This window comes from Bactrocera neohumeralis, chromosome 2, assembly GCF_024586455.1.
Source record: "Bactrocera neohumeralis isolate Rockhampton chromosome 2, APGP_CSIRO_Bneo_wtdbg2-racon-allhic-juicebox.fasta_v2, whole genome shotgun sequence".
Lineage (NCBI taxonomy): Eukaryota > Metazoa > Arthropoda > Insecta > Diptera > Tephritidae > Bactrocera > Bactrocera neohumeralis.
The window spans coordinates 16,352,596-16,378,324 of NC_065919.1; the positions used below are offsets into that span (position 1 = coordinate 16,352,596).

A 25,729-nucleotide genomic window follows, 5' to 3' on the forward strand; every position below is an offset into this window, starting at 1 on the left:
TTTTTTATTTCTCCGAATTTAATTTTTTTTTGGTTAAATTAAGCTTAAAATCTCTAACTTTCCTTTTCGACTGCAACGACATCTATTGCCAAAATACGAAAAGACTTTTTCGACTAACAATATTTTGTGAATTTTTCATATTTTTTGGAAATTCAGCCATTGGCAGCTGGTTTCCGGAGGCAGCGTCCAAAAACGTCTCCTCGCGATGGTTAACATAACATACGAAGGATCCATCTAATCTAAGTTGTAATAAACTAATTTATTTGTTATATCGGCTGCTGTACCCAAAGGAAAACATACCTTTGGCCATGTAGTTGGCTATAAACAACTCAACAATAAACAACAAGTCGAATTAAGTATACTAAAAAGGCAAAAAAAAAAAAAATATTCTACAAAGAGATATTCTATAAGAGAAAGATATCTTGATGTTGATCGTTCAATTTGTATGGCGGCTATAAGCTAATGTAGGCCGCTTTGAAATTTTTATTCAGAGATGGTAGCAATACCTTGTATAATAATTCATGGCGAATTTCGTGAGGATATTAAAAAAAAGTGGAATTCTTATGGTTGAAATTGATAATTTTCAAATAAAAGAGACCTTAAACAAGATTTTTTTAATTTCACATTACATATAACAAGACCTCTTGAAAACGGAGTATAAATCAAATTTAAGTATATGTACACGCATAACTGTTTAAATTTGAGAAGTTAAAGCAATAAAAAATTCTACTCGTATGGAAAAATGTCTGCATGAGTAATAAATAGCTGTGCGTTTCTTACTTTTATATAAAATTAAATATCGTAGAAATATATTACGTTTTGTCTTATTTACAGAATATAGTGTTTCAACGAAAAGCAGCTCGAATAGGGAATTTAATGAGACGCCTGAATGCCAGAATAGCAAATAGCATGATAATGCAAAAATTGTTAGTATTTTAATATAATCGGCTTTTGCTTTGTATAAAATGCGAATGCCCACCCGCATACTTTAAGATCAAGCAATTTTACATTTCGCTGGAAAAGACAGTAAACTATAATAACTACAATATTGAGTAGAAAATAAAGTTGGAAGAATGCACATTTACTTGAACTAATTTATACTAAAGCTATGCCAGTGTTTCTGCTGCAGCAACACCGAAGTGCATTGCACCGGAAAAAATATTGCGCATACGCAGTGGCCAACAAAACGACCGGTAAATGGACAATTGGTGGAACTTTGAACTTTTTGACTTTAAATGAACGATTTTGGGAGATTGCGTACGAAAGCACATTTGACAATGCTGTAAGAATTGTTGCACACCATTATTGTGAAAGACGAAATGATAAGCTTTTATGGCATTTTGGCTTAACACTCTACTCCGTGATGCGCTAGCGTATAAAGCCATGAGTACTATACATACTAAGTAAAAAACAAGCATACTCGTAAAAGCGCAAATGCGTTGCGTACTCACAGGAAATGATTATGTGCGGAAAATCACATTAAAAGAATGACAAAGTAGAAGTATTTGTTAAGCCAATGTGTCGGAAAGTCAGTGGCCGGTAATGGCTCGTGAATCTGTGTATGGACGGTTAACCATGACGACGAAAGTATGCTGCAACTTTTTTGTCGTCGGCAAGGTAGAACGCGGTCTAGTTAAGTCAGCAGTTTTTGCATAATCATGCAATTGCTGCGCATAAATGTCATAATAACTGATTTCATGAACAATCTTTTACGGAGTTGCCAACTGATTTTAAATATAAATTGAGTGAAAATAATTATAAATTTATATTTTGTAATCGATTGTGGATGGATAGTTAGGGGATGAAATAGGCTTGTCAGTCCTCATAAATTTGTAATTATAATTATAAAAGAAATCACAAATATTATTAACATTTAATAAAAATTAATTTACAACAAAAAAAAATTAACTTCGGCTTCACCAATTCTAGATTACCATATAAGCACTTGATTTTGATCGTCCCGTTTGTATGGCAGCTATATGCTATAGTAGCCTGATCAGAAAAATTTCTACGGACATTGTAGCGCTAGCTCGAAAAATAACACATGCTAAATTTCGTGAAGATATCTCGTCAAATAAAAAATTTTTCTACATAAGCACTTGTTCTTGATGGCTCAGTTTGTATGGCAGCTATATGCTATAGTGATCCTATGTAGAAATTTTTTTTCGTGTAACGCAGCGCAGCCCCGAAAAATAATACATGCTAAATTTCGTGAAGATATCTCCTCAAATAAAAAAGTTTTCCATATAAGCACTTGATTTTGACCGTTCAGTTTGTATGGCAGCTACATGTTATAGTGATCTGAACTGAAAAATTTCTTCAGATATCCTAGCGCAGCCCTAAAAAATAGTCCACGCCAAATTTCGTGAAGATATCTCATCAAATAAAAAACTTTTCCACATAAGCACTTGTTTTCGATGGCTCAGTTTGTATAGCAGCTATATGTGATAGTGATCAGATATCGGCGGTTCCGACAAATAAGCAGCTTCTTGGCAAGAAAAAGACGTGCCTACAATTTCAGATTGATATCTCAAAAACTGATGGACCATTTTTTTGTGTTGATTTTTTATGTCTACAGAACCTTCTTTCAAACATTTCGATATTTCTCCCCCTTTTTAATAATTTTCACAATTTTGTGCGTTAAATCATTTTTTTAAAAGGTTTTAGTTTTTCCATAATAATATTCTCAGCACATTCGCCTATCATAGATATGTAGGAGAAAGCCTGGAGCAAAGTGACTGGTACATCGATTTTCATAATATAAAACTGATCTAGAGATATTATATATTATTTATATTTGGTAACAATTTTCGTGTGAGCAACGCTAAATATTTTTCAATTCAAACGCAAGAAACTGCAAGTGTGGTTCACGCCAACGCAAAGCAAAACACAAACGAGAAAAAAGGCTACATTTCTCTCACGCTTAATTTCATTAAGAAAAGTAATTCCTTACAACACTTCAACTCCCACATAATAAATATATATTTACTTATGTCCCATCTTTCGTGCATATTTCAACACCGACCTTACGTGCGCATTACAATGGCCTTTCGTGTTCACAGCTTCATATTTGCTTGAAGTGTCTTAATTAAAAATGAACTCGATAGCAGCGTCGTTTGCTAAACCGACAACCCGACAATAATGCATGTCGATTTGTTGTTGTTTATGATGTTTTTTGTTTTTGTTGTCATCATTAAAGTAAATCCCTTTTCATGTATTCTGACGTCGATTACCTTGAGTCGTGTGAGAACAGTGCAACAATGCCAAAAGGAGTAAAGCGAGAAAGAAAGAAGGTCATTTATATTTCATTTAGCTTTGAATGAATTCGCTGTTTTGTTGTTGCGTGTTGTAAATCTTTTTACCTCGGCTTTTATCTTGCCATACGTATCGTTTAGATCGCTGCCTCTGTCACGGTTAATTGGTATGTGTTGTTTGTGTCTGTTTATTTGCTATTTCTCTATTGTTGCCGGGTTCGTTTTACGTAATTCAGCATCCTGTTTTGATGTATGTGTAATCGGCGACGCGTTGGCGTCTTTCAGAGAACACGTGATGCTGGTATTTATTATTTTATTCATCTTTATATAATGTGACATACCATATGTATATTATTAAGGCAGGATTCCTAAGATGAAATTGTTACGGATTATGTAAACCTGAGTTTTTAAGCCAATGGGTCCCATTATAATTTATTCGATAATTATTGTATGAGCTTCTGCTGGCAATACTTCAGTTTTTACTTTGAATATGGAGCAACTGTTATTAAAGGCAGCAAATAAGCTACGAGTTGAGACCATCAGACTTTAAGAAAAAGTTCAGTAGCAGCTCAAAGAAAAAATCATACTCGCGCGTTTTGTTGTTTTTTTTTTTTAATTGGCCATTTATTTGATTAAAACGTGTAGAATAGCATTATTCAAGGTATTGCTCAATTGAAGCTCTAACATTTTCCCATCTTGATGGCAATTTGTGGATTACATTCCAAAAGCAATGTCCCCGCATGGCGGCCAAACATGATTCAAGCCAATGTGAAGGCGTTATGAATTGACCGAAACAAATGATAGTGGAAAGAGCAGGGGTCTAGGCTATGAGACGGGTGAGGCAATTCTTCCTAGCCGCTGTTAACCAAATACTTTTAAACCGGTCTTGCAATAATAGAAAATTTATTTTCTCATGTCTAGTCGTAATTTTCGAACATTTTTCGGCAAATGCTCGCTTCAATGTGATGAGTTGTTGACGTTGGTGTTCCCACTAATGGTTTCATCGGGGTCGTAGGTATTGGGCTTTGCCATTAATTTTCGGCTTTGATTTCACATACTATGATTTTTAGATGTTTAGCATTGTCGCAATGGAGCCATTTTTCATCACCAATCACAATTCGACACAAAAACGACTTCTTTTTGTAACGTTCAAAACGCATTTCCGACATGCGAAATCTTATTTCAAAGTCGCTTGGTTTCGAATATATCCGGCTGCTTAACATGGGTTTACGGGTTTCAAAATATCGATTTTTTTTATTGGCTTATTAAATTCTACAACACCTCTAGAATATTGCCCTAAATTTTCAACTTGATCCGAGTAATAGTTTCGGAGATACAGCCTTGAGAACTTGTGCGCTCGAGTTTAGCTGGCTTTTTCTTGAAACTGTGTATTTGAAGTCGGTTGGCAAGATTTCTCGAGAACTACTCAACCAATCTTCATGAAATTTTACACAGGGCTTTCAGATTCAATTCTTAAAGACTTGGACGAAGGTTTTTTTCAATTACAACTATTTCAAAACAAAAAAAAAAGTCGCAAAATTTTAATTTTTTTATTGTAAAAATGTCTGCCAGAAATCCAATTTTTAGTTCTGTTTGCTATCGTCCAAGTTCTAAGTTAAGGCTTTATCTAAAACCCGTATTTTTATACTCTCGCAACAAAGTTGCTAAGGAGAGTATTATAGTTTTGTTCACATAACGGTTGTTTGTAAGTCCTAAAACTAAAAGAGTCAGATATAGGGTTATATATACCAAAGTGATCAGGGTGACGAGTAGAGTTGAAATCCGGATGTCTGTCTGTCCGTCCGTCCGGCCGTGCAAGCTGTAACTTGAGTAAAAATTGAGATATCATGATGAAACTTGGTACACGTATTTCTTGGATCCATAAGAAGGTTAAGTTCGAAGATGGGCAAAATCGGCCAACTGCCACGCCCACAAAATGGCGAAAACCGGAAACCTATAAAGTGTTCTAACTAAGCCATAAATAAAGATATTAAAGTGAAATTTGGCACAAAGGATCGCATTAGAGAGGGGCATATTTGGACGTAATTTTTTTGGAAAAGTGGGCGTGGCCCCGCCCCTACTAAGTTTTTTGTACATATCTCGGAAACTACTATAGCTATGTCAATCAAACTCTATAGCGTCGTTTCCTTCAGGCATTTCCATATACAGTTCAAAAATGGAAAAAATCGGATAATAACCACGCCCACCTCCCATACGAAGGTTATGTTGAAAATCACTAAAAGTGCGTTAACCGACTAACAAAAAACGTCAGAAACACTAAATTTTACGGAAGAAATGGCAGAAGGAAGCTGCACCCAGGCTTTTTTTAAAAATTGAAAATGGGCGTGGCGTCGCCCACTTATGGACCAAAAACCATATCTCGGGAACTACTCGACCGATTTCAATGAAATTCGGTTTGTAATATTTTCTTAACACCCTGATGACATGTACAAAATATGGGTAAAATCGGTTCACAACCACGCCTTCTTCCAATATAACGCTATTTTGCGTTTAACATATTTTTTCCAAATATTTCAGAATTTCATTGTTTATAGTGTTTGTTTGTAACAATAAAAAATCCTAATAAAATATTTATCTTTACATGAGGAAAATTTCTTGAAAAAAAATCTGTGTTTTGCCCGAAGAAACCCATGTAACCCATTTAAGGTTTTGAAATGGCTGCTGAAGTGACCAAAGCGTCTGCGAGCTCTTCTTGTGTTTGGCAGCAATCTTCCTGTTTCTTATCTTCCAACTGTTTTGGCCGCTCTCTTCTTCTTCTAAGCTCCACCAAATCACCACTTTCAAATCCATCAAACCACTTGTGGCACTATCGCTCAGCTAGAATATATTCAGCACAAACTTTTCATAAAATATGATTACTTTCGGTTGATGTTTTCTTCATATTAAATTAATGAAATCTTTTAGGTATAAAGCCACTTTTTTCATGAAATTTAAATTCTGCCAACTTATGCATTTTACCCTTTTCAAGTAAAACTCAAAAACTTATCATTTATCTCACATCTTAATAAATAAATGAAAATGTCTCTCCTTACATTACTTTTTGTTACGCTTGTAGTAAATTGGAACCACCAAAGCAACAGACAACCAACGACTGCTAACGGTGCAAATATCCGGTATCTGATTAAGCAGGACATGCAAAGCTTTCCGCTGATTTATATGCATTTTCTCAAGTCGATCTCTCATTTGCTTAATGTTGGCATTACACGTGTCCCTATTTATATACATATATGTATGTATATGCATACATACTCATATACGATGTATATAATGTTTATTACTTCCATGTTTTCCGCCCTTCAATGTTTACGTTAGTCACCTTGATAGATGTCAGAGATTATGTGCGATTTGCGTGTTACTGCATTGAGTTGCGCTGAGATTTACAAAAACTACCAAGCACGTTCTTTACGAGTTTTATATATTTTTCGTTCAAAGCGTTATACAAATGCACATTTGAATGTTTTTATAATAATATTCTTACCCGCCTCCACGTAAAGGTTTCATATTAGACGGCGGGATAACAGAAAAATATTATTTTTAATAAGTGTTTGTTTCGTAGTGGGCGAACCTAGAACCCACAGCCTACCGAGAAGAATTCAAGCTTACGCAAGGCAATGCGAAATAATGGCAAAGAGAGCACGAAAACGTTAACGATGAGTTTAATAGAGTACAGGCCCTATGAATGTCTCACAACTCAAGTTTAAGAATACGAGTTTAATTACTCAAACATTTTTGTATTTGAAATTGCCAACAGTGAGATCAATGTTTTCTATCCACCCCTTCGAACTGGAATATTAAATAACTATAATCTTAAATGTAGTAACATAACAGGTCAATTCAAAAGTATTCAGTCTTACCCATAGATACACTAGAACTAAATTCATATGAATTTTAGTTAGCCCTAAAATTCAATTTGTGGCGTCCTTAGTTTGTGAATTATGTCATTTTGAGTGAAGCAACTTTTGTTATTGTAAACAAATTTATCAAAAAGAATTTCGCGTGTTGAAAAAATATTATTTTTAGAACAGGAAAAATGCAGTTCAAACAAAAACTTGGCTTTATGACGAGATCCCGGACACTGCCCCAGGATAGTCAACTATCAAGTATTGGTATGTTAAGTTTAGATGTACTGAAATAATTACCGAAAGCAGTGAACGCAGTGGACGTCCACAAAAGGCTGTTAACGATGAAAATATCAAAGAGTCCCCAAAATAATTTTCGATGACCGTAAAGTGAAGCTTTTCGAGATATCAACTGAACGTGTACATCATATCATTCAAGAATATTAGGGTATAAGAAAGCTCTGCGCAAAGTGTGTGCCACTCGAGTTGACTTTTGACCAAAAACAATGACGAGTTGATGATTCGGAGCAGTGTTTGGAGAGGTTCAAGCGTAATAAACCTGAGTTTTTGCATCGATATATGAAAATGAATGAAACAAGGCTCCATCATTTTACTTCGAAAACCAATCGACAATTATGAACCTGCTCCAAAACGTCGAAAAACGTAGCAGTTGATTGGGAAGATTATAGCGTCGGTATTTTGGCATGCGCATGGAATAGTTTTTATTGACTACCTTGAAAAAAAAGGACTATCAACAGCGACTATTACATAGCGATATTGGCCCGTTTTAAGGACGAGAAACGAAACATATGAAGAAAAAGAGAGTGTTGTTTCAACAAGACAATGCACCATGTCTCAAGTCCGTGAAAACGTTAAAAATTCATGAATTGTGCTTCGAATTGGTTCCACATCTACCGTATTATCCAGATCTGCGCTCCAGCGACTACTTCTTGTTCTCGAATCTCAAAAGAATGGTCGCTGGAAAGAAATTTTCGCCGAATGAAGAGGTGATCGCCGAAACAGAAGCCTATTTTGAAGCAATGAACAAATCGTACTACAAAAATGGTATCGAAAAATTAGAGGAAGAAAAGTTTTCAGGCAAAGAAACAAAAAAGTCTGAAGGGGTCACATCTGGGCTGTAGTTATCTGTTCAAAAGAAAGGCGGTGTGAGCCGGAGCGCTGTCGAGGTACAACTGCCATTCGGCTGAGTCTCTTGAGGACTTCCACGTAAAGCTTGGCGTTGACGGTTTGCCCAGGAGGAACAAATTGACGATGGACGACGCCTTTGATATCAAAAAAGACAATGAGCATCGTTTCCATTTAGGATTTGTTCATTCTTCCGGTCTTCATCAGCGACCTCTTCCCGGCCCTCCAAAAAGGCCTGGTGCCACCGAAACACACCACATCTTGCTAAAGCAACATCTGGGTAAGCCTACTTGATCATATCAAACGTCTCTGTCGCAGATTTACCGAATTCACACCGAACTTAATCGCGTACCTCTGCTCTAACGAACGCTGAATTTTCGGCTTGCACCACTCACAGTAAAACGTCGCGCGAAAATGTTTGTTCTGACTCTCCAGCCGCTCGTTCGTTAGCTAGGAACGCCCTCTGCTGAAACCAGTCGGTGCGTACTCGCTCCGAAGTACAGTCGCGGCCGAAGAAAATCAGTCCTATTACTTTTCGGACAAACCCTGTTTTCCATTTTGATACACATTTTTCCAAAGTCTTTCGAGAATATGTTCAAATGTAAAGAAATTTGGGTGCAATACGAATTGAAGACAATGTCTCGTGAACAGACGATTTTGCATGTCAGAAATGTTGCTTGAACGCTTCAAAAAGAAGTCGTTTTTGCATCGGATTTTGACTGGTGATGAAAAATGGTTCCATTGCAACAACGCTAAACGTCTAAAAATCATAGTATGTGAAATCACAGTCAAAATCAATGGCAAAGCCGAATATCTATGACCCCTATGTAATGCCCCATATTTGGTGGGTTCTGAACCTGGCGTACTGTATTATGAGCTTCTAAAACTGACTGAAAATATTAATGGGAACATCAGCGACAACAACTTACCAAATTGAAGCGCGCTATGACCGAAATTCGCAACGGAACAGAGGTATTTTTCATCGTGACAAACACGACGTTCCTTCTAGTTATTCTGTAAACAACTTCCAGCGAGAATAATACTTGTACATTTCAAAGCTCCGTCGATATGGCAAGTGAAATTTGAATTTTGAATATGTAAAGTAGAATTTCACAGAGTTTTAAGGTGTCAGTAGGGTAATCTGGCCTGTTTTTTGAAATTTTTTTTCATAGAAATTTTTATTCTAAAATAGAACTTTTTTCACATATCATGAGGTATATCGTGGAGTGTATAAACAAATTTTTTCGGAATTTTTTTGATGACATCTGCCGGAGAAATGGCTGGGTGAATGAGATGCGTTTCTTCACTGGCGGACACGATTTCTCGTGTTTGGATCATCTGAAACACAAAAACCTAATTTATTCTTAAAAAGTACGTGAATGGTTATCGTCCTACTAGAATCATGAAAAAATTTTGATAAATAAAAAAGTAATTAACTTTGTTTTTTTAATTTTTCCCCATGTGTTTTTACATAAATTTGTCATAAAATTGTCAATAAATTATAAAAACAAGAAAAAACGTTAACTTCGGCTGCACCGAAGCTAATATACTCTTCACAGGTGCATTTCTTTTAGTAATTATGTGTTCAGTTTGTATGGAAGCTATATGCTATAGTAATCCGATCTGAACAATTTTTTCGGAGATTATATTGTTGCCTTAGAAAATAATCTATACCAAATTTGGTGAAGATACATTCTCAAATGTGAAAGTTTTCCATACAAGAACTTGATTCCGATCGTTCAGTTTGCATGGTAGCTATATGTTATAGTTAACCGATCTGACCAATTTCTTCGGAGATTACATTGTTGCCTTAGAAAATAATCTATACCAAATTTGGTGAAGATACATTGTCAAATGTGAAAGTTTTCCATACAAGAACTTGATTCCGATCGTTCAGTTTGTATGGTAGCTATATGTTATAGTTAACCGATCTGAACAATTTCTTCGGAGATTACATTGTTGCCTTAGAAAATAATCTATACCAAATTTGGTGAAGATACATTCTCAAATGTGTAAGTTTTCCATACAAGAACTTGATTCCGATCGTTTAGTTTGTATGGTAGCTATATGCTATAGTTAACCGATCTTAAAAATTTCTTCGCAGATTACATTTTTGCCTTAGAAAATAATCTATACCAAATTTGGTGAAGATACATTCTCAAATGTGAAAGTTTTCCATACAAGAACTTGATTCCGATCGTGCAGTTTATATGGCAGCTATATGTTATAGTGGTCCGATACCGGCCGTTCCGACAAATGAGCAGCTTCGTGAAGAGAAAATTACGTTTGCAAAATTTCAAAAGGATTATCTTAAAAACTGAGGGACTGGTTCGTATATATACAGACGGACGGACGGACGGACAGACAGACAGACGGACATGGTTAAATCGACTCAGCTCAACATACTGATCATTTATATATACTTTATAGGGTCTCCGACGCTTCTTTCTGGGTGTTACAAACATCGTAACAAACTTAATATACCCTGTTCAGGGTATAAATATCGGGTGATTTTTTAAGAGCTTGATAACTTTTTTTTAAAAAAACGCATAAAATTTGCAAAATCTCATCGGTTCTTTATTTGAAACGTTAGATTGGTTCATGACATTTACTTTTTGAAGATAATTTCATTTAAATGTTGACCGCGGCTGCGTCTTAGGTGGTCCATTCGGAAAGTCCAATTTTGGGCAACTTTTTCGAGCATTTCGGCCGGAATAGCCCGAATTTCTTCGGAAATGTTGTCTTCCAAAGCTGGAATAGTTGCTGGCTTATTTGTGTAGACTTTAGACTTGACGTAGCCCCACAAAAATAGTCTAAAGGCGTTAAATCGCATGATCTTGGTGGCCAACTTACGGGTCCATTTCTTGAGATGAATTGTTCTCCGAAGTTTTCCCTCAAAATGGCCATAGAATCGCGAGCTGTGTGGCATGTAGCGCCATCTTGTTGAAACCACATGTCAACCAAGTTCAGTTCTTCCATTTTTGGCAACAAAAAGTTTGTTAGCATCGAACGATAGCGATCGCCATTCACCGTAACGTTGCGTCCAACAGCATCTTTGAAAAAATACGGTCCAATGATTCCACCAGCGTACAAACCACACCAAACAGTGCATTTTTCGGGATGCATGGGCAGTTCTTGAACGGCTTCTGGTTGCTCTTCACCCCAAATGCGGCAATTTTGCTTATTTACGTAGCCATTCAACCAGAAATGAGCCTCATCGCTGAACAAAATTTGTCGATAAAAAAGCGGAAAACACATTTCGAACCGAACACTGATTTTGGTAATAAAATTCAATGATTTGCAAGCGTTGCTCGTTAGTAAGTCTATTCATGATGAAATGTCAAAGCATACTGAGCATCTTTCTCTTTGACACCATGTCTGAAATCCCACGTGATCTGTCAAATACTAATGCATGAAAATCCTAACCTCAAAAAAATCACCCGATATAAGGACGATAGCCAGCCGTTATAAGGGAACAGAAAATGCAAGAAAAAAAAATTTTGAAAAAAGATTGACCCCTTAACAGATTAGTAGGCGTAAGTGGTAAGAACCCAAAAAAAAACTAAAACACAGTGAAAGAACATTGTAAGCAGTGAAAGAATGAATTGTGGCTGCTTTATGACGTCATCGAAAAAGTTCAGGGTATTACTTTGGCACAACAGCCAACTTCACCTAACAAAATGAAAACGATTGTGTATAGATATATGTAGTATGTGTGTAGTATATTAAATATTATACGTATGTTTGTTGTTTAATCAGATATTATAAGTATTTTTGCTTTCATGGAAAGGTTAACCACTATTACTGAGCTTATAACGTCCTTACTTACATTATTTTCATTTAAATGACACAAAAGTGTGGGATTACAGCCAGACCGCAGTTTGAAGCCTACCAGAACTTTTCCTTTTTACCGCATAGCGTTAAGTTCGTTGAGCACATACATACAAACATATAAGAAGCATAATTTTCACTTGTTTACTTATCTACTTATATATTTAAGCACGTGTTGCTAAGAAGTGAAAAAAAAAACAGGAAAACACAGAGTCCCACTCACAGCTCGAGGCGCAGCAGACGTTTGTAGTGTTGTTGGCGCAAAGTATTACCGAAAGCATTACAGCAAAGGCAACAAAGAAGAACTTCTCTGTGTGTTGCCAACTTAATTATACAGTTGAGTGGTAAATGAAGAAAGACGACAAGGCATTAATCTTATTTTAACCGCAAGTTCACTTGCAATTAAGCAGCTATATACGTTTATATGTGTATGTATATATGTACAGGCGGGGGCTAAGGCCAAGTTATGTTAATGTTGTGCTGCTTTCAGCACGTTCATGGTTACTCTTTGCAAAAAGGACATTCGGCTGGGCTGCGTAAGCGCGGAAATGCCTAAAGGAGTTAAATATTAATTGTGTGCCTTGAATAAATTTTAAATAAACTATTTGTCATTTCAGTGCGTCCACTTTATCACTGTCGGTTTTTTTCTTTTTCTGAATTGTGTTTTGGATACAACGTACAGTGTTTAGGTAGCTTTAAAGGAATGAGGAAGAGGCCTGCCATCTTGACACTTTTATTGCAGCTTTTTTAACTACATCTTAATGCTGCAAAAATTAAAAACATGCATTCCTCAAAGCATAAAAATGTGTTAAAAGAGCATTATCTTAATTTTGATCGATAAGTTTGGGTGCTAGATGCTATAGTAGTCCGATAACGTAGGTTGTTATTAATGGGCAGCTTCTTGGAGAGAAAAGGTCGTGTTCAGACGGAACTAGCTCATGTATTTACAGACAGACAGGCATCTTTATATCGACTCAGCTCATAAAGCTTATAAGTTATATACATTGTGACAAAAAAGTACCCAAAAAATGTAAATAAAAGGAAAAATATTTAATTATACATCAATATTTATTTTGTCGCCTTCAAAGTAATCCCCACCAGATAGAATACACTTATGACAACGATCTTTACAGTCCTCAAAACACTTTTCTTGGAATGACCATCAGCTCATTTAGCTAATTTTGTTTTATATCTTCGATCGACTGAAAACGGGCTACTTCAGTTTGGGGAACAAGAAAAAATCACACAAAGTCAAATCTGGTGAATATGGTGGTTGATCGATGGTATTCATTGCGGTTTTGGCTTAAAATTCGGTCACAATCGTGGCTCGATGCGATGGTGCATTAACATCTTGTAAAATGCATGAATTGTTCTTCCACAATTCCGGCCATTTTGGACAGATGTTTTCACGCAAACGCCTCAATATGACCAAATTGAACTCCTTATTGACCGTCTGCCTCTCCGGAAATTTATGATGCACCAAACCATGAATATCAAAAAAAAAAAAAAAAAAAACAATGAGCATCACTTTGAGTTTTGAGCGGCTTTGGCGAGGTTTTTTGGTTTCGGCTCGTTTTTTCTCCTATACTTGGATGGTTAATGGTGGTTGCATGTCAAACTAATAAGCCCATGTGCCATCGGCAGTTATAATGCTCTCCATGAATGTAGGATCGGAATTCACACGATTAAACATGTCCAAGGGGCCATGTTTATGGTACTCTTTTTGAAAAAGAAAATTCAGCAATTCGAGCAAGAACGCTTTTCATACCCAAAATATCAACCAAAATAATTCGAATGGACTTGCGAGCTCTCTTGCCATCTCTCAAACACTTGCCTGACGATGTTTAAGCATCATATCCAGCACTTTTTAATATTTTTATCAGTTTGAAGAGGATCTCTCGACCGCCTTTAAAGGCTTTGCATCACGAAATTTGCGACAAAGGACTTTAATTAAATTTTTTTGTCACAATGTATGTACATGATTACGATGACGAGACGAGTTGCAAGTGATAACTGGAGTAAAAATTGAAGATACAATAATCAAATTCGCTCAGATCAAATCCTTTAAGCACCCCTATCGACACTGTAAAAATGATTGGATGATAATCTCTCCCACTTCCCATATAACGTTTCTGTTAGAAACTACTAAAAGCCTGATAAAAAAATAACAATTAAATACAGTAGACACACTAAACTGTACACTCGAGATGCCACGAGAGGGCTTTATAAGAGCCGCGGTCAAAATAAGACGATGAGCATGGCATCGCCCACTTTTAGGTGAAAACTCAAATCTCACAGTCTTACTCGGCTGATTTCGACAAAATTTGGTAGGTAACATTCCCACATTACAGTGTGAAAATCGCACTACAGCCACACCTACTTCCCATATAACACAATTTTAAATTCCATCTGATTCTTTGACTTTCCAGTATTTAAATAAGCAATGTATCTGAATAAAACCTTTGAGGTATAAAATAAATAAACCTTTGAGACCGCATTATGACTAAACATTATCCAAGTCATATCAAAACTATTCAAGCTCTGAGATATAAAATATATGGACCCCAGTTGCTATTGCGAACTTTTTACTTAAAAAAACGGTGAACTATGGTCAGATATACTTTGGAAATTTGAAAAAAAAAAAATCCGGACTTTTGTGCATGAAAATTGCGAGAGTTTAAATTTTTGGTAATACCCGAACTTGGCTCTTCCTTATTTGCTCATATAAAGTTTGGATAATTATGGCCTTCTGAATAAAGTTTTAAGTTTAATTGGTGAAACATCTGTGATACTATGGCGGGAATAATAATCTATTAAAATTCAATGCATGTTAACTTAAAATATAATAATAAATATAGGTTTACAATAAAACAAAATAAATTAAGTACAAGGGATAAGAGCATAACAAAATTAAAGAAATAAAACGAAAAACACTTACGTGGCTTCGGTGAGGAAATGATCAACTATGGTTTCGCCGCTAAAGGAAAATATAAAAAATATACAAAAATTATACAAAAAAGCTAAGGAAAAATAAAAGAAACATATTTTATGCTAAAATATAAAATAAAAATCTAAAACATAATACAAATTACTGTAATTAAAAACTGAAATCACAATCACGAATAAAGCATCAAAGCAGCAGGTTCAATATTTAGCTGTTTTAAACGTAAAAAATAGTTCAAATAATATAACTGAGTAATCTGAACTTAATAGAAAAAATGTTAATAACGCGAGTTCTTAAGCAAGAAACTGGGAAACTTACGAGTCCTTTAAAACTTTTATTTAGAGCGCTGCTATGCAGAGTTTATTTAAATATGAAATACCTACATTTCAGGTAGTGAAAAACAGTGCGCTTATAGTCTCTGAATACTCTTTGAAATACTCTGAACTTCGAATTATTCGCACAAAACTCTTTGTAGCTGGTTTATATTTATCTTGAAAACAAGCAACGCAGTTTTCTAAAATTTAATTTTTCTTGTATTTGCATGTTACTTACTCTCACACAATTATTACAATAATTTAACTCAGATTGCTTACCTGTAATGAGAGGAAAAAAGTAATTATTTAGTATGTTATTGTATTAATTGATATAAATAAATAAACATATTAGAAAACAAGTAAGGAAGCGCTAAGTTCGGGTGTCACCGAACATTTTATACTCTCGCATGATAAAGTGATAATCGAGATTTCATTATCCGTCATTTACATATTTTTCAAATACCGTATTTGTGTAAAGTTTTATTCCGCTATCATCATTGGTTCCTAATGTATATACTCGTATTATACAGAGAAGGCATCAGATGGAATTCAAAATAGCGTTATATTGGAAGAAGGCGTGGTTGTGAACCGATTTTACCATATTTTGTACATGTCATCAGGGTGTTAAGAAAATATTATATACCGAATTTCATTGAAATTGGTGGAGTAGTTCCTGAGATATGGTTTTTGGTCCATAAGTGGGCGACGCCACGCCCATTTTCAATTTTTGTCAAAAAAAAAACCTGGGTTTCTGCCATTTCTTTTGTAAAATTTAGTGTTTCTGACGTGTTTTGTTAGTCGGTTAAGGCACTTTTAGTGATTTTCAACATAACCTTTGTATGGGAGGTGGGCGTGGTTATTATCCGATTTCTTCCATTTTTGAACTGTATATGGAAATGCCTGAAGGAAACGATTCTATAGAGTTTGGTTGACATAGCTATAGTAGTTTCCGAGATATGTACAAAAAACTTAGTAGGGGGCGGGGCCACGCCCACTTTTCAAAAAAAAATATATCCAAATATGCCCCTCCCTAATGCGATCCTTTGTGCAAAATTTCACTTTAATATCTTTATTTATGGCTTAGTTATGACACTTTATAGATTTTCGGTTTTCGCCATTTTGTGGGCGTGGCAGTGGGCCGATTTTGCACATCTTCGAACTTAACCTTCTTATGGAGCCAAGAAATACGTGTGCCAAGTTTCATCATGATATCTCAATTTTTACTCAAGTTACAGCTTGCACGGACTGACGGACGGACAGACGGACATCCGGATTTCAACTCTACTCGTCAACCCTGATCACTTTGGTATATATAACCCTATATCTGACTCTTTTAGTTTTAAGACTTACAAACAACCGTTATGTGCGATGTGTGGAAATGGTGCCGTCTTGTTGAAACCAAATGTCGCAGAGATCACGAGCTTGAATTTCAGGCGTCAAATGTCGACGGTTACGTTCTCACCCGAATCATTTTTGAAGAAATATGGCCCGACGATTCCGGCCAAAAAACTACAAAGATTAAATGGCAGCTTTTCTCTCGTTAGCAACATTGTTGCGAGAGTATAAAAACTTCGGATCTTTTTGGAACTTTTTAAAAGCCAAAAGAGCGAAGTGATGTCGCTTGGGAAGGTCGAGCGGTTTCAGTTCTTGTACAAGCTATACTTTGTACGCTTTCAATTTAAGATCTCGACGTAAAATGCGCCAAGTCGCTCCATACGTTGGTCAAAGTTGCTGCGAACGGCGCCGAATCGATTCTCCACGGTCTTCGAGTACATTCTTAGCTACGACTGCTATTTTTTCCTCACTGCGTGCTTGACGTGATCTATTCGGTCGAATATTATCCAATAATGAATGCTGGGTCTTAAGATGGGTGATGGTCTTGCGAATAGCACGCTCAGTAGGCCGATTATGTTAACCATAAAAACCAAATTTGACACACCTCTAACGGAAGCACGTAGGCAGCAGCGAATATCTGCTGTTTAGGCTCTAGTATAAGTACTTTTAGATTTCAGTTTTCAGTTTTAAACAGAAACTCATAAGGTCGAAACTCACCACATTCATAATTTATAATATTTTATACAATAAAGCAATATTGTAAACCACAAACTTATAATTTACATGCACTTGTGATTTGCAGACGACCACATAGCCACCAACCTATTAAATCGAACCAAGCCGATCGAGTTTAGCTGTGAGCAAAACCACAAGGAAACACTGTCTAGTTTCGCCCGCACGCCTCGGGCTTTCACATGCCATGCATGCATTTAAAGGTCGAACTCAAAAAACGTACACGTACATATATGCGTACCTATGTAAATGCCACAACTAGCATACAACGTACAACATTGCAGAGGGAGGAAGGAAAATCGAAGAGCCTTGACCCAAACTACGGGCGTCAAATACTTGTTTTACCATATAGCAAAGAGATCGAAAAGGTTGCATATACTACATACACACATATATATGCATATATGTACTTAGATAAATATGAACGAGTACACATACATATTTAAACGTGTTTGCTGTAACGCATTTGTAATGTTACCAACAATCATTAAACCATTTGAAAGAGCGCAATGACGGCAAAGTAAATAGGACACAGCAGCAATGCCGCCAACAAATAGTAGTCCTACTCCATGCTAGACCCGGGATTATTGGGATTGCAAAACGAATGAGCGCCGCAGGCGGCAAAGTTAATATGCTGAAGGCGAAAAGCAAACACTTGGCATTCGTTCGAAATTCGAAATGCGTTGGCAGACGTCGACTTTGTCGTCGTCACCATCGTGTTTGTGGTAATTGGTGACGACAAATCGTGAACGCAAGCGGCCGGGTTGGGTTTGAGCTCAGCAATGTAATGTTTGTAGAAGCCACCCTTCAGATGGACACGGTTCATTTGCCAATGTGGCCGGATGCTTTGTTTGTGAATAACAATAAGTTAATCTCACACAAGGCTTATGGTAGGAATAAAAAAAAAAAACGATGATGATTGCCACTTCATTCTACTTCTGTAGAACCCACTGTGGTTATCTTGTGACTGATGCCCACAGCATACTGAAATTATGAAGGCTGGATGGCAGTGAAAGCAGAATGCCTGGAGAAGGCAAACCCCATTCCCCAATCGATGATGATGGAGCAGACGTTCCATTGCCCGATCATGAAGTAGTTCGAATGGCAATTACGCGTCTAAAGAACAGCAAAGTGGCGAGCACTGATGGATTGCCGGCCGAGCTATTCAGATACGGCGGCGAAGAACTGATAAGGATCATACATCAGCTTCTTTGTAGAGTATGGTCGGATGAAAGAATGTCCGACGATTGGAAGTTAAGTGTTCTCTGCCCTATCCACAAAAAGGGAGATAAGCCTCCTCAACATCGCATATAAGGTTCTATCGAGCGTACTGTGTGAGAGATTAAAGCTCACCGTCAATAAACTGATTGAACCTTGAAAAATTAACAACTGACTAGATATTCATCATGCGCCGATTGGAAAAGATCCGTGAAAAGAGGATCGACACAAACCACCTCTTCGTCGATTTCAAAGCAACTTTTGACAGCACGAAAAGGAGTTGTCTTTATGCCGTTTTTTTTTTAATTTGGCATTCCCGTAAAACGAATGCGGCTGTGTAAACTCGAGGGTCGGGAAGGTTGAGCCATCAAACAAGTTTTCAGACGCACCGTTAGTTCTGCTTTCTTCTGGAGAAAATAATGGATAAGCTAAATAGAGAAGGCAAATGAGCTGCTGGCGTACGAGGAAGGCATTGATATCATTGGCCTCAACAACCGCACCGTTAGTTCTGCTTTCTTTAGACTGGATAAGGAAGCCAAGCAAATGAGTCTGGTAGTGAACGAGGGCAAAACGAAATATCTGCTGTTATCAAACAAACAGTCGTCGCACTCGCGACTTGGCTCTAAAGTGTAATAATCTCTCGACGAACAAAGACCAAACTCTACTCTACAAGGCTCTCATCATCACCGTCTTGCTATGTGGTGGAGGCATGGACGATGACAACATATGATGAATCGAAATTACAAGTTTTCGAGAGAAAGTTTATGCGGAAGATTTGTGGTCCTTTGCATCGACAACGGCGAATACCGCAGTCGATGGAACGATGAGAGGTTAGTAGACGCGAGTTGCAGATTACTAAATTCATCTATTGGAAAAATAATGGATTTTTATATAGTATGAAGTCAGTTTTTTCTTGAGTATCAGAGAACTTAGACTTACACTCAGAATAGGATACCTTCAACTTCACTGGAAGCCAAAGCACTTACCAAGCTTGACAACACTTAAGGGTTAAGAAAACGTTACAGCTTAAGTAGCTGCCTGAAAGATTAAACAATATGGCAACGATAAAAAAATACCCTTCCGTAAACTTATTTACGGTACGAAGATTGTAAACAAAGTAGACGTGATGGTGAATCGAACTTCCCAATATTGTCTCGACCTAAGCAAATAAAAATTTATTGACAAAATGATGTCGATATTATGTAGAGCCTTCTGCTTAAGGAGCACCTTTTTTGTGTGTCTTGTGCAAATACGTGTTGAATAAATATAAGTGCGTCATATTTCTATACTTAAAAGGCAATAATGTTAGTAGATGTCTGAATTTTGTTTGAATGTCAATAAATGGTAAACGTAGATTTGAGCAAAAATATTGCTCTCAGGCAATGACGGCAAACTGAGCTGAAAAGCTGGAACTTTTTGGCAAAATAAAGCTTTGTTTCATTAGATTTCGCTGTAAGGAGGTATTGTCTGATGCGCGATACGATAACAAAAATAATGGCTGAAGAAGTTTTCATAATTCAAAATTATAACAACGACCGCCGAGTCAAAATAATATTTTACTTTAAATTGAACAAAGTGGGTTATAAGAAATAGTTGAAAGCCCTTCAATGCTTTAGTAAACACTAGCATAATTACAAAATTATTACTATTGAATATTGTTAGCCATAATATCCCTAATTATTATGCCTAACATGCGTAGAAACCAATAAGGATGTGTCAATTTTAATTTTCTTCATCTTGTTAAAATCGAACGTGATTCTCAGCTGCTGTTGGCGTTATGCACCGACGCCTCAGGCGCCCATAGTCAGTTGATCTCTCTTCAATGTTATCTTTATTATAGGCTCTTTAATAGCATACAAGAGTACACATACTTGCGCACAGCCAACAGCTTCATTCATTAGCAACATATGGTGTTTATGTTGAGTGTTCTATTCGAAACAAATAAGCCACTGGAGGCAGACAGTGCACCTTTTGTGTGTATGTACTATGTAATTGTACCATTCATCTATAGTATACATATGTATGTGTTTATATCCGACATCCCACAAAGCATACACGGTTGAAATGGTTAGCAGCGTGCTTATTTCGGATAATCGCTGTTGGCACTTCATAACATATGCTATAATAACAGAGAGTGAATTGAAATTCCATTACCCGCTGTGTTGGATGTGTGTGTATTAGTTTTCACAACTTTTTATGGTTTTCTATAATTGCATACTAATTTGTTGAATATTTTAATTTTGTAAGCACGTAAATTTTAAAGGTTAAGCCGCGCCACTCTGGTCATTTGAAAATAATGGCAAAGAAATTAATTACTTACAGAGAGAAAGAATCTGGCAAACTTTCTGCCTTTAAAGTGAGAACAAATCTAAGCAACATACATACATATATCCCTAAATAAGCAAATTTCGAATCCGATGTGAGATATAGAGTCGCCTATATTGATTTAACTAGAAAGGAAGCACGCCCTGTTCTAGTACTTTTCCATATCTCTCCAATTAAGTAGCTCAACGGCCAAGTTGTAACATTTGAAGAGTTTTCATTTTAGAAAATAGACTTGGCACCACGCAAATCACAGCCAATTATTTATGGTGCGATATTGAAACAAAATTTATTATAAATATTACATAGTCAGGGGTGCATTATAATACCCAACTCTCTTAGTATTAGTAGTAGTATATCAAATCGCCTTAAAAAACGCTAAGTTATTATTAAGGGGTTACATTGGTTTACGGGTTTCAAAAAATCGTATTCTTTTATCATCTTATTAAATTCTACAACAACTCTAGAATATTATCTTAAATTTTCAAGTTGATGAAAGTAATAGTTTCGGAGATACAGCCTTGAGAACTTGTGCGCTGGAGCCCAGCTAGGCTAAGTGCGCCGTCTTTAAACGCGTTTTTCTCGAAACTGTGTTTTTGAAGTCGGTTGGCAAAATTTTCTCGAGAACTACTCAACCGATCTTCATGTAATTTTACACAGGTCTTTGAGGTACAACTTTTAAAGACTTGGACGAAGGATTTTTTTTCGATTACAACTATTTGAAAAAAAATGTCGCGAAATTTTCACTAAAATTTTTTATTTTTTTGTAAAAATGTCTGCCAAAAATTCAATTTTCAGTTTCTTTTGCTTTCGTCTAAGTTCAATGATAAGGTTTTAAGTAAAACACGTATTTTTTCATTTTAGATGATCCTGTAAGGAGCACATCTTTTTTTCAAAAATTGCAGAATTTCTATGCTAAGATTATTTGTTTGTAACAACCTAAAATTTTAACAAAATATTTAATTTTTTGTATGAGAAAAAAATTGTTGAAAAAAAGGCTTTCGAGACCGAGGAAATCCATGTAACCCCTTAGAGTTACCATCTGATCAAAACTGAACAGGACTGGTTAATTTGAACTCTGCGCACAAACGATTCGGAAAAAAAATTTCCTAGATTGGTATAACCTTTTTATATTCGTGTGAACTTTAATCTCTAAATGTCAATTACTATGTGTTTGGAAACAGTTTACGACGCCAAAAGTTTATATAGTCGCTAAGTGGTGGTCGTGAAATCATCGAAAATGCAAGTTGTCCATCTACCTCTGCTAATTATTGTCGAAAAAGTTAAAGAAACACTGCTTGAAATTCTTCGTGTTAGCATCAGAGTGATAGCAGAGGGTTTCAACATCCCTTATACATCAACTCAACCATTTATGTTAATGTTTTAGGTATGAGCTGCGTCACCAAAAGCTTTGCTCGTATAATCTTTAACCAAATTATGATTAGTCACGGATTGGTACTTTATGAATGCAACAACGACGAAGGTGCCTTACAATTTGGTGCAATCGAAAAAAGGAAGTACTCGTACTACATACTAAGTCACTTTCAGGCGTCTAATTTACCCGAACATTCATGAATAGATTTCCGAAATTCGGAGTCAGTGGCCTCAATTTTTAGAGCACTACGTCCAATTTATGGTCGTCATAATCGTGCTGTCAGATCAACAATTGACCGTCTAGTGTAAAAATTTGAATCCACAGGCACAATACAAAATGTTCCCGTGCCAGTGAGACAAAGAAGTGCCCGTAGTATCGAGAATATTGTTGCCACTAGCGCATCAATTGAGGTAGACCCAAATCAGTCTCTCATACAACGTTCTCAAGCGTTGGGCAGCACTTTGACGTCGTTGTGGCGAATTTTGCGAACAACTTGGAAATGATCCGGATTTTCATTGAAAAATCAGCTTCAACGATGAGGCTCATTTCTGGCTGAATGGCTTCGCCAATAAGCAAAATATGCGTTATTGCTTAGGCAGCAACTCCGCTTCGATTTCGGAGAAAAAAGTCAGCCAACATCGTGTTGCAACGCTCACTATTGATAGCAACGGCATTTCCTAACTCATTTCGAAAAAAAATAGGCCAGATGATGGTGACATACCACAATCTGCATCAAACGGTAGATTCTTGGGGATGCAATTTCGTTTATTGAACCACACTAGGATAGCCCAATAGCGACAAGTATGTCTGTTGACGTAGCCATTTAGCCAGAAACGGAAATTTTCTGAGAATTTGATTTTTCGATGAACGAGAAATTGTGAATTTTACGGAGAATTCCAATTTATAATATAAAAGTGAAACATGATATGATGGCATAACAAACCCTTACTGAACACACTGGCAAAATTGTACACAAATCCGTAAACAAACATGGCCATCACGATAGACATTGATAGACACTGTATATATACACGCACTTGTTCCTCAAGGTTTGAGTTATCGATCTGAAATATTCAACACAAAACCGCCGATATTGAACGACTGTGGCATATAACTGCCATCCAAACTGAACAACCAAAACCAAGTGCTTATATGGAAAACTTTTTTATTTGACGAGATTTCTTTACAATTTCCGAACAATTTATACAGATCGGGCCTCAATAGCATAAAGCTGTCATACAAACTGACGAATAAAATTAAGTCCTTATATGGAAAACTTTTTTATTTGACGAGATATCTGCACAAAATTTTACATAAATTATTGTCCAAGGCAAAACCATAATCCGCGAACAAATTGTTTAGATCAGACAACTATAGTATATAGCTGCTATACAAACAGACCGATCGAAATCAAGTTAAACATGTTTTTATACACTTTTATGTTATAAGAAATGTCTCTGTGAAGAGTATTACAGCTTTTTTCCTGTGTGTGTGTGTGTTTTTTTAGTCTATGGTACACCTACCTACTACTAACAACGCAATACTATATGCCTACGCATTTCCAATGAAATGATTCGATCTCATATGCATGTCAGGTCGCCAGCCAGCCAGCCAGCCGGTCAACCAAGCGCGCAAGGATACATTTAATTAAATCCTTTTGTTTGCTTGTTGACTTGCAGATGAAATCACTTGTGTACATATATGGTACATATGTACATGCGTATATCTATGCTCTTTCACATCTTTTCATAAAAATGTATGACATATAAACAATGCATGGTTATGTAGATATACCCACATATACATATACACACATGCAGGCAATGAAGTGTCAGCCGAGAGCTTGTCACTCAATTTTGTATCAGTTTTCAATAGATTAATGCGATTTGGTCATGGCCAATAGACGACCAGCAGATTTGTGGATAGACCATAAATTATTGTTGCAATATTAAATGTATACAAATACAGTTAGCTTTAAAACACTGTCAACTTCCACAGAAATCTTTTGCATATACATGACTCAACCTTATATAATTACGTTGTATCGATAGGCCTAAAGCAACAATTTGTCAAAAGTATCATGATACGATTTCTTTGAAAGCAATATAATTTATTGTGAGTGCAAGACATAATTAATTTAATGGATTTCAACATAATGTTCACTGTTAGCAAATTCTCAATTAAATTACATTTGTGATTAAATAAGAATTGCATGCACCCAGCATGAAATTGCACACTACCACAACCAGCTGCATCGTTTGCTTTAAGTCCAAAAGTAGTTAATATGAAGCAAGGTCGAAGACAACCGGAAATGATACAGAGTTTTAGCCGTCCAAGGACTGTGAACTTGATAACAACTGTGTGCAACAAATAGTAGGACTATTAAGCGCGAATACACATTCGTTGAGATATTTTTTTTTCTAAAAACTCTGTGAAAACCATTTTGAAATATCATTTGGACCTAAGAAAAGTGAAAGCACGACTGATTCCAAAATAACTAAATTTGTTCTAAACACAGCGTCGCGTTAACGTCTGTGAAACAATGCTTTCCGATTGCCAGGATGTCATGAAACGTGTCATTACCGGCGATGAGCATAGGAACTGCTTACGGCCCGGAAACAGACGATCAATTGGCCGAATATCGTGGCTAAGGTGAGCCGAAGCCGAAAAAACCACGTCAAAGCAGGTCAAAAATTAAGGTTATGTTGACAGGTTTCTTCGATTATCGTGGTGTGGTTCACTCCAAATTCTTTCCAACCGGCCAAGCTGTCAACAAGGCAGGAAATATGGGCCGAAAATTCTTGGTTTTTACCCCACGATAATGTACCGTCTCATACTGCAATGATTCTTCGTGAGTGTCTTGCCAAATTTTCAACGAATATCGTATCGCAACTACCGTATTTGCCTAATTCAGCTCCGTGTGACTTCTGGCTTTACTTTTTTTAGGTTACCGCAATAGGTGTGCCACTTAATATTTCAAAGTAAGAATGAATACCTTGAATACTCTCGAAAGTACCGCAATGCTTATTGAGGAAAACCGCTTTTAAAACAAGAAAAAACGTTAACTTCGGCTGCACCGAAGCTAATATACCCTTCACAGATTACATTGAAGCTATATGCTACAGTTAACCGATCTGACCAATTTCTTCGGAGATTACATTGTTGCCTTAGAAAATAATCTATACCAAATTTGGTGAAGATACATTGTCAAATGTGAAAGTTTTCCGTACAAGAACTTGATTCCGATCGTTCAGTTTATATGGCAGCTATATGTTATAGTGGTCCGATATCGGCCGTTCCGACAAATGAGCAGCTTCTTGAAGAGAAAATGACGTTTGCAAAATTTCAAAAGGATATCTTAAAACTGAGGGACTAGTTCGTATATATACAGACAGACG

At 36.4% G+C, this 25,729-nt stretch overlaps 1 protein-coding gene across 14 annotated transcripts in view; it reads right to left on the minus strand.

The window, feature by feature from the left end:
- LOC126762754 (synapse-associated protein of 47 kDa) overlaps positions 1-25,729 on the minus strand; it is a 92,603-nt gene that overhangs the window by 36,926 nt on the left and 29,948 nt on the right. For 9 of the 14 annotated variants that reach the window (XR_007667518.1, XM_050479774.1, XM_050479765.1 and 6 more), the window contains exon 4: positions 15,030-15,068. The exons of the other annotated variants lie outside the window; for them this stretch is intronic. Coding sequence is in view for 8 of the 9 variants with exons in the window: in XM_050479774.1 (XP_050335731.1) it covers positions 15,030-15,068 (39 nt within the window). In the remaining variant the exon portion in view is untranslated. The remainder of the gene's footprint in view (positions 1-15,029; positions 15,069-25,729) is intronic. 14 annotated transcript variants of the gene reach the window in all.